This window comes from Pteropus alecto, unplaced genomic scaffold (genome assembly GCF_000325575.1).
Source record: "Pteropus alecto unplaced genomic scaffold, ASM32557v1 scaffold155, whole genome shotgun sequence".
Classification (NCBI taxonomy): domain Eukaryota; kingdom Metazoa; phylum Chordata; class Mammalia; order Chiroptera; family Pteropodidae; genus Pteropus; species Pteropus alecto.
In genome coordinates this window covers 11,021,247-11,036,377 of record NW_006438113.1, presented here as the reverse complement: position 1 = coordinate 11,036,377, position 15,131 = coordinate 11,021,247, and the positions used below count along the sequence as shown (strand labels likewise).

Sequence of the window (15,131 nt, the reverse complement as noted above, 5' to 3'; positions counted from 1 at the left end):
GGAATGTAAGGCATGGACCATGCATACACTGTCCAGGGCACAGAGCTGGCTCTGGCTATTAGAAACATTCATGGAAGCCATGGAGGCCAAACAGGTTAATTCAAATTTAAAAAACAAAAAAACAAAAAAGCTAAACTAAAATAAGTCAGGAAGATAAACTGGTGCTTCCATTTTAGAGGTTACCACTCTTGTTGTCCTTTGCAACTGACCTGTCTGACTCTGGTCTCCACATTCTGCTCCCAACTCCCCTTTTCCAATGGCCAACAGAAATAAGATCCAAACCTGCATCTGTTTTTACAGAACACAGCTTCTTGTGGGTCACATTTAAGAACCAGATATGAATTCTAAGCCTTAGTCCCTTTCTATAACCGAATGACAGGGTACACCAGGAAAGCAGGGGAGAAACATAAAGAATCAAATGCAGTGCAAAGTCACAGGCCTGGGAAGTCACGGCCAATTTATTCACTTCTTTCTGCCATAAGCTCCACTTGACTAGTCAGTGACTAGAGAAAGAGCAGACTAACCCCACATCTGAGGTCTAACTTATCTTGGGATAAGAAGGTAGGCATGGCTGGATAATCATCTGTGGGATCCTGTTATTCCAGTAAATATCCGTAGGCCACAGTGACAGCGCCTGGCACACTTAGAAATCTGAAGGGCACAGATAGCTAAAGGGTCTCAGTTTGGGAGAGCGAGGAGACATAAAAGCCGTTTTTATCCCATCTGAGTGGCGACACTAATAATACCTACTATAAAGTTAATCAAATGTGCCATAACCACGGTGGTTAGAGTTACTTACAGATAGCTTCGTTACAGAGAGCCAAAGCTGCAGCACAGTCTCCTTTCTGTTCCAGATGCAGCGACTCTTCAAATACTGAATCTGCCTCTTGCAGGGACCTCTCAAAGCCGTCACTCCTCCCTGAAAGGGCCAGCACTTTTCATTTTCATTACAATTGGTTCCAACTTTTCCTAGGTACTGTTGTTTCCCTTCAGTGCACAATAGATCCTTGCTGCTGAGCCTTTGATCTACCCTTATTCCAACTGTCCACTGCTATTAAGGATTCTCTGAAACACGTAAGACATCAATTTTTGCCTTAACTAAGACCTTACCAAGGCCATGAAAGAGAACTTGTCACATCCACCACATATTCCAACTGCAAGACCTTTTACAGGGGTCCCCAACCCCTGAGCTAAGGACTGGTACCGGTTTGTGGCCTGTTGTAACCAGGCAGCACAGCGGCAGGCAAGGGAGTGAAGCTTCATCTGTATTTGCAGCCTCTCCCTAGCGCCAGCATCACTGCCTCGGCTCTATCTCAGATCATCAGGCATTAGATTCTCATAGGAGCATCAGTCTCTGGTGCCAGAAAGGTTGGGGACTGCTGTTTTAGGAGGTCCCTCAAGGAAAGAACAAAGTATTGTTTATAGCAGAAGGGCAGGTTCTTATGCCTGGAACTGAGCAGCTTTCTCACATTGCAACAAGATATATCTTGCCAACCAGTATCGGGATACCCAGATCTCCAATGAGACCTCCACTGCTGTGTTAAGGCAAAAGTGGCATCATACTCTGTGGAAAGCCATCTGTAACACTTCTTTTCTACATCAAGCCATAGTCCTCTGCACCACCCTCCACTGGAAAATCAGTATACCTCTTGGGCACAGGTGATCTACAATTCCTAACCTCAATATATCTGTTGAACTGCCTTTGTTGTTGGTTTGCGTGCACATACCTTTCTTCAGCACTGCTAAGTATTTACTTTTATCATGCCCTTGTTCACCAAACCTACCGCAAAAGAATCACCTTCCCATACAATGAGCATGAGATAGTCCTTCCTCCCCTGAAGGTGAATGTATGCCAGAGCAGGTGTAGGAGAGTCCAGAACAGTGCAGGATGAAAAAGCAAGAAAGTACTATAAGGGCATCTTTTGTAAAAGAATCCTCAAGTTTATGTAGCCCCTTGTCTTTTACTCATTCATAACTATAAATTGGTAGGAAGCCATAATGGAAGTTCACCTACAATTGTGGATATTGGTGAATTTTCCCAAGCTCAAACACACACACAAAAAAGTGTTGGAATCATTTTTCCCATAATGTCCCCATCTTACCTCCAATTGTACATCATAAGAAAGGCTCTTCCATACCCCTAACATTCACTCCCTAATTCACCATGGCTTTTGGAGAGCAATGGGAAGGCAGTGGAAATAGCAAGTTGGTTCTGAAGAACCTGGCAATCAGGTTCTATGCCAGCTCTAGAGAAGCAGTCTCCTCACCCTCTAGGCCTGAAGATTTTTCAAAATATTTAAAACCAATTGACTCTATACAAACTTTCTAATCAGAGATGGTGGCTAGAGAAAGCTAAGGAATTAGGAATTTAAAACTAATTTGGAAATAAATACAATGCCTCAGGAAAATATAAGTCAACAATTGCCCTGAATCAAAAGACTGTAGGATTAGAGGAGAAAAGTGGTCCCCAAATAGCCCCCAAATTAGCCCATGAAATTTCTCTATGTGTTGATAAAAAGAGAGAAGTGATCAATAGAAAGCAGCCACCCAAAATAGCATTGACTCTTATTCTTTACACTGCTTTAGCACAATTTGTTACATGCAGGGATTCTGAATAATGAGAATAATAAATTCAACAATGGAGATGTAGGTTTCAGGGACTATTTAAGGTAGATATCTCTGCTTTTTTTGAATTCCTATTTTGAAGGCTAATCTCTTCTGGTACAAAATGACATCCTAAAGCAATTGAAGAAAAAAAGTGACTAACGTGAGGCAGTTGAGCAAGCTTAAGTCCCTGAAAATTATATGATTATCGGAAATAAATCATCAGAAGATCAAAAGGCATTCAGGTTCTGTGTTCTTAGAACCTGTTTGGTGGATCTACTTCCTCTTTACCTGAGATTTCCCTGAGGTGGGAGATCTCGAGGGTACGTTTCTGCCTAGCAAGTAGAATTGCCCTCACTGTCAGTGTGGCTCCCTCACTGCCCTGTTCTGCTGTTTCTGAATTGTTACTAGTTTTATTTATACCATCTATAGATGTTCATGGAAAATATTTTTCGTGAACAATATACAATATCTAATCTATAGGCTTTTAATAGATAGGCCCAAAATCAGTGTCTGTCTCTAATCAATAGTCCTGTTACCTCCTACTGCAACTAGCTCTCACTAAAATGGCTGAATTAAGATAAAATGTAACTTTGCTCAAGTGAAGACAAGAAGTTGAATATTTTTTTCTTCCCCCTTTCTCTGTCCCTATTACCCACAACTTAATCCTCACAACAATTACCCTGATTCTGCAGTTCATCCAAGTCCATAAAGCGGCTGGGATGAGGGTTAAACCCTTTAGCTGCCTCTAATTCCTTCTCCCGTTTCCTTCGAAGTTCCTGTTCCTGGGCCCTCCTGGCCACCTCCTCCTGCAATTCATCCAGTTCACTTTTGGAAGATATCTCCCCACCTGGAATATAAACAAGGGAGAAGAAAAGTTACCACATTTCCAAAACCAACACAAAGCGCCTGCTGCAGTTACAGCCACTACACTGTAGTGGAATGCTTCTCCTTTGGAACTCTTGGCTTCAATTTGGAGTTCATGTTTTGCCATATCAGATTCAGGGTGAGACCTGAACCATGAAAAAAATAAAATAATAATAATATTTATTGAATGTTTTATAACAATAATAACAACATGACATCTAACATTTGTTGAACATCTACTGTGTGACAGGCACAGTCTTAAGCACTTTTACATATATTATACTTAATTCTCACAACAACCTATGAAGTAAATACTATTATTGCCCACATTTTGGAAGAAACTGAGTCACAAGGAAGGTAAATAACTTGCCCAGGGTAACACAATTGGTACACGATAGAGCTAAATTAAAGTCAAACAGGTTAAATTAATAATCCATGCTATTAATCATTAGGGGGCATTCTCTACCATGTGCTGCCACTGACTCATTGGGAAGCTTCAAGCAAGTCAGTTTCTCATCCTTAATTTCCACCATCTCGTTAATGAGTTTATAAAATGTCCATAGTAGTAAAAATTTAATTGTATCAGTGTTCACAGATGGAACCAAATAAATCTAAAAGTATGTCCTTTATATTAAGCAAAAAAATCAAGTGACAGAATAATATCTATAGTATAGCTTCATGTTATTTTTTAAAAAATGGTAGTAATAAACTTATCTACATACTTGTATAAGCCTAGAAAAAGGTGTAGAAAGATATATACCATAATTGTAACACTGGTACTTTCAATTCGAAGAGGCAAAGGATGGGTTACCAAATTGTTGCATTTATTTTACTTCTGTAATTTTTTAAAAGAGTATCAAAGTCACCAGATAAAAATATTTGTTCTGTGCCAGACTAAAATGATTCGATCAAATTGTAAGGCATATGTAGGGTTTATCAAACAAAGAGGATGGTAGAGTAGTACGGTGTGTGAGAAATTTGTTGTAATTTGCTAAGTATCTTTTACCAGTTAAGGAATCCTGTTGGTGAATTCTATCCAGCCAGTCCAGAATTAGGACAATTAGAGAAATCATGGGACTTAGTCTTCAGTGTGCTGGAAAAATATTGCTTATCTGAATAAAAGAGAAGGGGGAGTAGGCTCATGTATGACCTTAAATTTCTCAATGCAATGTTAGTCAACAAAAAATAAATTGAAATGTGGGAAATAAACCAAATATATAACTTCATTAGGAAACACGATTTTATTCCACGGTTTCTAACTATAACCTTTTCCAGCCCAGGATTTCAGATACTGCTTCTAGAGGCATTGTTCTGCTCTGCCAGATGGCAGCAACCTATCACACTCATACCTAAAAGAGTTCATGCCTTTTTATTACTGCTGCAAACCTCCATTTCAGCTACTTCTAAGAACTTTCAGTGGCTATCAAGAGAGTTAGTGGTCAGAGAAGAAATGTTCCTGGTCTCATCTCTATGGGCTGGAACATAGTATTCTGTCTAGTAAGCTAGCCACAGATCTACATCCAGAAGCTCATTAAAACAGAGCATAGTTAGGTTTCTGCCCTAACACACCATACTCACAACTGATCTAAAAGACCAGAAAAAAGGGATGAAACACATCCTTCACATGAGGTCGATCTCTAAGTTAGTAGCTTCCAGAACTCCTCGGAAGACTAAACAATACTATATACTCACTACCTTCTCCCAGGCATCAAAAAAAAGACTCCCTGATAACCATAGCTGAGGGGCAAAGGGAAGAAAGAGAAAAAGGGGCAGACACACTCATGTCATCAGGAGTAGGCATCAGAGAGGGACTGAAAATCTGATGCTTTCTCTGTCATGATGCCCATACAGGTTCTTTGTAGACCCTCCAACAATTATTGGAATCTTTCCTCTGCATGTTGCTTTCTCCTCCTTCTCCTGAGAGTCTAGCAATTCACTTGACCCTTCACATGGATCAGGTAGTCAAAGTCTAACACACCTATGCCAGGTATGCCATGCAAGCAGCTTGCCTCTGGTCCATGGAAGACACCTGTTTCTCCTTTCTCTAAACATGCTCTGAGGGTGTTGGCTACCCATGTAGCATACTGTCCCTAGTTCCACTGTCAAGAGCTAGCCAACTATTCTCACACTCTAGATTTCTGGAGTATAAGTTAGACCCCGAGCCACTGTGTTGCTCAAACTACAGAGGAAACATTTAAGCTCTCTGACTGGTCTCCTTAAAGCCCTTCCCTCTAGACTTGATGTGAAACAGGCAGATGCCCCATATCCTTACTTAAAGGCAGAGTGGGTAGGATTTACCAATACTTTTCACTAAAAATTCTCCTTTAATCTCCAAATTCCTGACTCTTTTATACCCTCAATGCAAGTGAAGGGGTAATGAGTCAAAACACTGTTATTTTGGAACCTTCTTTTATTAGTTCTGTATAACCATCTCACATCTCAGTTTGGGAGGTAATATCTACTGGCTTAGGGCCTCAGCAAATGTGAGACTAAACTGGGTACATTGTAAAAGCCTGTTACGTATAGCTATATATAAATTTTATCCAATGCGAAAATAAAAAGGAAAGAAAAAAGTCTCCATGTTGGGGAGACTGCCTAGATATCACCTCAATTTTTGGCTCTAAGTAAAGGATTTATTTTGACCCATTTGGACTGAGTCTCTACTTAAGTGGAATGTGCACTAGAAGTATATATGTGTGTTGTGAGAAGAATGCAAAAAGGATCTAAAACCTACGACTACCTCAAATCTCTACCTAAAACTTCAGTATTCCTTTATCTTTAGACTTGGACTTGTTAAATACTAGTTTCTCTTAGAGAAAGCATGCTTTAAACTATTTCAGTCACTTACATTTAGTATGAAAGAGTCGGATCATTCTTTGACAGCATGTTTTGAGAAGGAGGGAGAGGGAGGATGAAAGACACACTCAATGAGGGAAAACAAAAAGAAATACTGGACAGGACATAGTGGCAGGGTTGGGGGTAGGTTTGACCTGATTATTTCCTATTTTTGCCTATAGTTAGTCCACATGTCTCCCTTCATTATCTCAATTCATAGTACTAAACGATAAGAAATCCATTCACATGAGGCTGCCTCTACACCAAAAAAAGGCCTAGGACTTATTCTTCTGAGGAATGTAGGTGCTACTGACACTGTTCACCAACCATATTTTTGTTCCTTCTTGCTCCCACAGGGTTGTCTCCAAGGTAGAAAGGACCGATCAAGCAAGCCATGATGGAGAACAATAAATAGACAAATCCAAAGATGGAGCAGCTCAAATGCCTCCACGTTTACATTCTGATGGAATACTCAAAGTGCAACTGCCCTCTAATTTCAAATGTCCCCAGGTAGGGCTGTCTCCCCAACAAAACTGGCAGTCAAATCCAGTCCTCCAAATCTATTGTCCTATTGCTTACCCGAAAGGGGCTGATTCTTCCTCCAGACACTCCTGGATGCTGTGGAGTCTGCCTCCAGGATGCTACTGCTGTGAGACTTTGGGATATGACGCCAGGAAGGTGCCAACCCAGCTGATCTCTTAACACTTGGATCCCTTCAAAAGAGAAACCAGAGTGTAATGAAAGCATCAAAAGGGATATAACTAGCAACATTCCTAGGACAAAATTCCCTCAAAATAAACCAAACCATTGAACTACTATAAAGTATCTGCTAGACTACTTCTGAAAAATTGAAACGCCCATTCATTTGATTATCTTATCTCACCTCATTCACATTTTGTGCATCTAGCATAGTGTCTGGCACAAAATTTATTTAATTAACAAATATATGCTCTAATATGGATTGCCTTCCTTTCTTATGCCTTTGTAGCATCTTCTCATGTGTAAAGTTGAATAGGGTCCCGTGGCCAGGTAAGAACAGTGGGAAAGTATGAGGATGTGGTTATCACTCTTGTAGAAAATATAATCATTCCTTTCAAAGAAGTTATGTACTATTAGGAAACTTGCCTCTGTGGCAACTCAGTAAAAACAATGTATGAAGATCTGAAGTTTATAAAGGAAACTGGGCCCTATGGACAGGGTGCAATGAGCACTATTAAACTGTCATTGTTATCTTATGGAATTATAAATATCCTTGGATTCATAAAATACAGGGCCCTCAGTGACCCTTAAAAAAGAAAAAGAATCTAGCCTAAAATGAAAGACAAGGATAAATAACAATTGGGTTTTCTCTCTGAGCTTAGGGCTATATAACTTTTGATTCACTGATTTATTCTTTCATTGATAATTATTTACTAAATTATTTTATACATAGTACTTAAAAGTTGTCTCTCCTTTCTCAAATGCCTTTGCTCTTTCTTCCAGCAGAGGGGGCTGTTGCCATAGAAAATTGATAGAGCACAATCCTTCACTTGCTCACAAGATGGTAATAAAGTCCACCTATCCACTTGTCTGAGTTAAAAAGCCTCTTGGTGGCTCACACGGCTGCAAGAGATAATGCTGCTATTCAAAAGGCAAACAATACCTGCAGACATTCGAGCTCTCAGGCAGGGCTGCATCCAGGCTGACAGGGCTGTTGCTGTTCCTCTCACTGCTCTCATATCCAGATTCCATCCGCTGAATTAAGCAAGGGTGCTGCTCTAATAGGTGAGAGCCTGGCCGTGCTGAGCCCCAGGGCTTGTACTGGGAGCTTGATCCACCACTTTTAAAGTCATAAGTAGGTGGCTTGCTTAGTTCATCTGGTGTAAATTCTTTAGCTATCCCAGTCAAAGGACAAGTATGAAAAAGGAGGTAGATTTAGCATTTGCCTCAAATGAAGACATAATTAACATCTCAGTCCAGCTACTCATTTACTGAACTTAAATCCCCAAAAGACCCTATTCAAGGGTAAAAACATACCTTGCCAAGTCTACCAGAAAACCCAGGTTTTTTAAATACGTAAGTCAACTTTATTCAAAAGCTCAATTCTTTCCTAATTATCTTCTCACCTGAATCCTCAGAAAATGGGCTAAGCTGGGTATAGCCACAGTGCTTCCTTTTGTCCTTACTAAAGATACTGTCAATATTCAGAGACTCTCGTTTGGGTCTCCATGTTGGACGATACTTGCTAGAAGAACTGGATTTTGACTCACTGCTGGTACTCTCTACTTCCCAGTCTCGAGCGTGTAAAGGCAGGTTCTTAGGAGGTTTTTTGTCAGTCTGGTCTCCTCCTCTCCCCACACAAGGTGATCCTTGGTTGGTCTGAGAAGCCAGGGATGGTCTGTTATGGATCATATTGCTGACTGTCTCTTTAAAATCCCTTAGCCTGTTGGTGCTGCCGGATGTTTTAGAGGCATTCCTAGGAGCCTGCTTCTCTTTCAGTGTTTCTCCTAAAATCAGAAAGAATGAAACAAATATAAATGTTTAAAATGCTCATGGATGCCCAGACTCCAAAGTCAAGAAAACAAGGACAGCCCTTTGAGCAGAATGGAGAAGCCACAATGTGAAGTATAACAAAAGTCTGACAGAGAGAATAAGGAAAGAGAATCAATGCAGAGTGTCTTGCCTTCACTGTGGTACCCTGAGGCCTGTGGCTCATCACCTTTCCTCCTAACCCGGCCAGAGCTCCTCTTGCGCTCTATCAGAGACCCTTTCTTGGATGTGAGTTTCTGATTACATTCACTATCAGTCAGGTGTCCTGAAAGAACAAGAAAATGGGGGTAAGCTGATATCTGAGACTGACCTCCATCTTCTTGAGACCCTAGTCTCCCTTTGGGATTCACAGCAGTGCCACAAATTTAGTGTAGCCATGGATTGGAAACTGTAGGGGCAAAGGCTATCTGACTTAAGTGTATCAGGAGCCTCTCAATAGATAAATGCGAAGAAGCTCAAGTAGTTAATGAAAGCTTCCAAATTTATAATGTCTCCTGAATAATTGCCAATCTCAATCCCACTCATAATCTTTCTCTGTGACCCGAAGGACACATTACTTGGTAATTTTTAAAACATAAAAGTTTTAAAGATTGTATGAAAATGTCATATTTTTACTCTCGTGAATAAGAGATTTATTTAGCAACACATACCAAGTAAAGTCTAATTTTTATTACCTTTAGTATTATCCAAGCCTTTGTCCATAAGAGTCTGATTGTGTATGACTTTAAGACCCAGTTCTAAACCTTCCTTACATGTAAATCATTTAAAAGAACATTGGAACTTTGCATAATTTTCATTCTAATCTCCAATCATGCTCTACCAAATTTGGCTTCACCCAGAGATTATGCCTCAATATACTAACTGCTGGGAAACCCAGAAGATCTGGGCTTTTATGTAACTTGCCTGGCTTCATGCCCAGCACATGTGAATGTATGAGTATGATTTGACAGCAAAGATCAGATTCTAAAGGATATAATCATCTAGGGTACTAGAGGCCAGAGGTGAATTAAGCAACTGAATTAAATTGGAAGACAAGCTTAGGGAAAATCCCCTAGGTTCTCAAATGCACCGAGAGTTAACAGAAATTTGTTCTCATATGTTAGTACATGAAAATCCTGGTACATATTCAAGTATCAACAACATATGATATAGTTACATATTTTTGATCAATTCGCAATACAATCTTTTTTTGCTTTTATCTGATCCTTTGCTACCTCTGGACCCATAGGAAAGATTTAAGAAAGGAGGAAATAAATCACTTGGAGCTATAAGACCTACAAATGTGAAACTAATGGGGGTATGCTCCCCCACCTCCAGCCATTCACAAGCCCTTAACATAAACCTGACTCTCCTGGGAAATGCCTTATTTATCCTCTGACTTAGCTTCTCTCTGGTTCAGTTTCAGAACTACTTTGCAGTAGTCATCTATGCAATAGTCATCAAAAGTAATCCAACATGCATCTGACCAAACCTCTAGATCCAACCACCGATTTACAAGAAATACAGATCACAGAGAAACATGCTAAAGTTTACCATAGGAACACAATCAGCAAAATTTAGCATGTGGGGAATCTATAGGACAAACAACCTAGTTCTTCGACAATAAACTGCAAGGAAAAAACAGAAGAGAAACCTACAGATTAAAAGAAAAGCAAAAGACTTATTAACCCATCACGATGTGTAGACCTCATTTGGATTCTCAAACAAACCGTTAAAAAATTATGACATTTATATGATAATTGGATATTTGAACACTCATTGGTTATTTAGTGGTTTTAAGGAATTATTGTTAATACTTTAAATGTGATAATGGTATGTTTAAAAAATGATTTCTTATATATTAGGTACATACTAAAATATTTTGAAAAAAGGTGATATTTTGAAGCAAAAAGGGATTTGCTTCAAAATAATCTAGGAGTAGGAGAAGCGGGTAGAAGTACAGATAAAAATAGATTGGTCATGAGTTATAATTATTTAAACTAGGTCATGGGTACATGGAGGGGCAGTATACTATTCTGTATACTTCTGAATATGTTTGAAATTCTTTATTAAAAAAAAAAAAACATGCACAGAGTATAAAACCACCAATCTGAAGCCATGAGCTCACTAATTCCCAAGTCTCTAAGAGTATGGGCATTGTTGTATGTTTTAGGTGATGAACTTTTCATCTCAGCAGTCAGTCACTCACTATTCTTCCTTTTATGCCCAGTATTGATTTCTTTTACTGACACAAGCACACTTTCCTATAGAATAACAGAACAATTTAAGCATGTTCTCTGAATGGAACTCACAATAACAAACAGGCTAGCTTTTACTCTTTGGTGTCTCTGTCCTTTAGGAAGCCTAGCAAGTGTCCCTTGCCCATAATGAGCAGGTGTCCCTGTTCATAATATGTGCCTTCTCTTAAAGCCCTTCACTTGGGACAAAGTCTGGCCTCAGAACATGACGAAGTGCAAGACCACAAGAATTTAATGGGGTATTACGAGAAGGACAGGGATCAAGAGCATAGCAAGAGAAAAGCAGATTTCAGAATAAATAATCACATTGATAATCACGTTACAATGGTCCTTACTAACATGCTGCTGGGGACAGGAATATATGCAATGGACCATCATCATTCATTCAGAATTGTGTTGCTTTTTTTGATCCCACTCAATTACCCAAGTTCTGTGCCTTTCTCCCTTTGCATGATAGACATTTCTGACTCACACCAGTTTCTTTTTCTTGAGAAACCCTACATGCAGGAACTGAATCATGCAAGCAGGATTCACTGCATAAGTCCCTACCTGTGTCCCGACTGCTCTGAGACGTGGAATCATTCTCTACATTATAGATGACTGTCCCCTGAGAATCAGAAGAGAAGTGACTGACCACAGACTCATGGTGGGAGTGTTTGTAGGGATAGCTCTCCGTTGAAGAATCTGTTCGGGTATCACTTGAGATGGAGGGCTCCCTCCCTGAGGGAAGGAGGAGACACATATACAAAAGTGAGGAAAGAGAGAAGGACAGTGATAGAGAGGGGCAAAGAGCTGGATGGCAACAAAGGTCCATAAGGCAAGAACTTCCTAGATGCAAGGGTGAGGATATACCAGAGCCATTCTTCCCAACGCCCAACTTCCAGATAACCCAGACACACAAACAATTCCTCCCGCTCCTGCCCCTACCTTGCTGAAGCCCTCACTTTGCCTGCCACTGTCAAAAACTGTGGGGCTTTTAGAAAACCTATGGGGGAAAAGTGGAAGAAAGGAAAAAGTTGTGAAAAGTAAGATCTACTTAGATGAAGAGTCCCAGGCCGACCTGGCATACATAACCCCTAACCCTTAACTTTTTTCCTATACTGCCAGATATGTCACTTTAATATTATAAGCATTTTTAATATCTCTGAGAAATTATGGGGCTGTTATTTATACTTGAGTGTAAATTAGTTCAATCAGACTATTTTCCTCTGAACACCTAGTAGAGATAAGAACAACAATGGAAATGGTGTTTGATTGAAGGGAGTAGAGCAGGTATGGGTGGGGTTACAAAGGTGGGAAGAACACTGGTGAACAAGCAGGAGGGAGGTACAAAAGGGAGGGAAAAAGATTCTAAAAAAAAAAAGTGTCTTCTCTTTCAAAATTATACTCAGGGCCAGCCTAGATCTAGAAGTAGAAAAGAACATTTCTTTCTCCTCCTTTTCGGACATCAAGCCAAAACCATTATATTTCTAATGTGTTGTGAGCTTCTGTGGGCTAACCTGAGATTTTAGCCACCAAACTGCACATTGTTTCTATAGAAAAGCATAATTTTAAAAGTTCCAAACAACTGAATTAGAAGTGAACAATTGATTCATAAACTGAGGAATATCAATACTGCACTTGGATTTTTAAATAAAAATCTTTCCTCCCTAACATTAAGACTAGCAGTAACTCATATCATTTTTCTTGGTCTTCACAACTTCTTAAGTCACTGTTAAATTGCTAGTAAGAATCAGTCATCTCTACCAATATTTGAAGGTTAAAATCTGAGATTTCCCTTACGAACTTACTATCTTAGTCTAAATCAACATAATTTCCCCCATACTTTTGAATTGGGGCCTCGTGATGTAGGCAACGCATTCTTGGAGGCTGAAGGAGACAGCCTGGCACAAGCTGGGCTTCAGCATTAGTTGGCATTTCTTTCTTATCTATAATGGATCTTCTTTCTCCAACCTAGGCTACGTGCTAGGCTCATGATGAAGTATGAGTCTCAAATATCCAGTGATCACATTGTTGAAGGAAAGGTGGAGGTCAGAGCTAGGCTGCTCACCTGAATCTTCACTATCGTAGCACGTCCTGCTGTATGACTGGAACTCGACTTGGGGAGGCAGGTCTTGGGTGGACACTGGGGTACCCTGGGGGTCTGCATAAAGCAGCAGCAAAGGCTGATAATGCCCCTTGATGCATTTGGTCACCACATCCTTCCATTTGGGCCCAATCTGAACCAGAAACAATCAGAAGAACATGACAAGTATACTTTGTATCCACTGTTCAAAACATACCTTCCTGTTCTGTTTTTCTAAAGAACATAAGATGAAAAGACAAGATTCAGGTAAAGAGACAGCAAAATATCTTAAATCTAAACTTAACAAACTTTTTGTTAAATCTTCTTTTGTTAAATCCTTTTAGAAAGCATTAAAACCCTATAAGAAATAGTAATGATGAATAAAATTATATCTAGTCCCATGAAACATCAATTCAATTGTAAAAGATGAACAAAAGTTCTCAAAGGTGAATGTGCTATGTGAGGGGACTTCAGCTGCCTTGGTGATCAATTTCTTTTCACAGACATCAAATTAAAGCCCTTGCTTAAAATTTGCATTTCTATAATTTTCACCTAAATATCAAAATCACTTTTATGAAGCTAAAGAGCCAACAGAAACTCTCTCACAGACTGCCTGAGAATAAATGACATTCCATTTCAGAGTTCACATATGGCAGGACATAAAATGTCAAACTGCTTAGAATAGACAGCTGAACCTCTTGGCCTTAGCTTTGTGCTAAATACAACCTGCCATGGCAGTGGAAAAGAGTAACTGAATAGCCATGGAAACAACAATGCAATCAAATCCTCAAAGTCACCCTCTATTAAGCTTAATCAGTCACATTCTTCGATGGAGTGCTCTTAGAGTCAGCCAATTAGCATAGTTCTTATTTCGTAATAAATGTTCAGTAAATTTATAACTGAGTTATCATTATTTTAACTAAAATGCATTTGTATGCTCTTTACAATTCTTATTAAATATTTTATAAGCTGGGTATTATTTTTCAAATAAAAAATATAAAGCTCAAAGAATTTATATGTCGCCCAAATTACAACGGCAGAAAAGAGATGAAGAAGAGAATTAGAGACTCTGACAAAGACTACTATTTCTGGAAGACGCTGCTTAAGGTCCGTGGATTGGTGTAGATTGTTGTCTAAGCAGGCTAATAGCTGCTAACCGAATCACAAGAGGCTTCCTAACTCATGCAGATCACCTAAACTACTTCATCCACGGATTCTGTAGTTTAGATAATACCAAATTTCCAGCTTTAAATATCATTATAGCCTCATCTGAAAAATCTGTGAGAGGGCATTTCAGGGAGATAATAATCAGAGAATAATTTATAGCAGCCCTGAAACAAAGTATTACCCACTAATAATTTTAAGATTCGTAATCCTGAATTTTGTGCTAACCTTATAACCTAATTTGAGGCATTAGATTGTTATCACTCAAATCAACCAATTAACACATTAAAAAAAAAAAACACTTTGTCAGCTATAAATACAGAACTGTGCTGAAAGCTTTATGACGGCATTCAGAGAAAATAATAGAAGATAGATTCATCCTGTCCTAAAGGAACTTGCCATCCACTGGGGAAGACTGATGCTCTCATAAATTCAATAGATAGGCAGGCAGACATTAAAATTATGAAATGAAACACTGAAGACAAATAATTATCCTTAGTTTTTTGTTGTAGTCACCAAACACTTCAAGAAGGACACGAATATTCCTACCTCCTTGACATGAGCATCATCAAAATACATCCATTTGCGAATCTTTGTTTGGAAAAAGAATGTAGAATAATGTTTGCCATAGTAACAGATCATTCCTACTAAGTACAGTTCAGACTGCTTGGCCCGGTCATCTGTCACTCTGAAGAACAGCTGTGAGGAAAGAAGAGAAAGGACAGAACAGTGACATAGTCAACCCTTCTCACATCACCTCAGAGCAAACTCCATCATTTCTTAAGGTACTGACTTGCCTGTCTGCCCATAAGTCTAAGATTTTTTTTTTT

At 39.3% G+C, this 15,131-nt stretch overlaps 1 protein-coding gene across 13 annotated transcripts in view; it reads right to left on the bottom strand.

The window, feature by feature from the left end:
* The window catches only part of USP54 (ubiquitin specific peptidase 54), a 109,886-nt gene that overhangs the window by 15,154 nt on the left and 79,601 nt on the right, over positions 1 to 15,131 (bottom strand). For 9 of the 13 annotated variants that reach the window (XM_025049424.1, XM_025049432.1, XM_025049435.1 and 6 more), the window contains 9 exons: positions 14,851 to 15,000; positions 13,123 to 13,291; positions 11,622 to 11,792; positions 8,969 to 9,100; positions 8,412 to 8,792; positions 7,949 to 8,180; positions 6,886 to 7,019; positions 3,287 to 3,454; positions 800 to 934 (listed from right to left, as the gene is read on the bottom strand). In XM_025049424.1, the coding sequence (XP_024905192.1) occupies positions 800 to 934; positions 3,287 to 3,454; positions 6,886 to 7,019; positions 7,949 to 8,180; positions 8,412 to 8,792; positions 8,969 to 9,100; positions 11,622 to 11,792; positions 13,123 to 13,291; positions 14,851 to 15,000 (1,672 nt within the window). The remainder of the gene's footprint in view (positions 1 to 799; positions 935 to 3,286; positions 3,455 to 6,885; positions 7,020 to 7,948; positions 8,181 to 8,411; positions 8,793 to 8,968; positions 9,101 to 11,621; positions 11,793 to 13,122; positions 13,292 to 14,850; positions 15,001 to 15,131) is intronic. The other 4 variants (XM_025049430.1, XM_025049431.1, XM_015592284.2 and 1 more) reach the window with 4 other exon arrangements.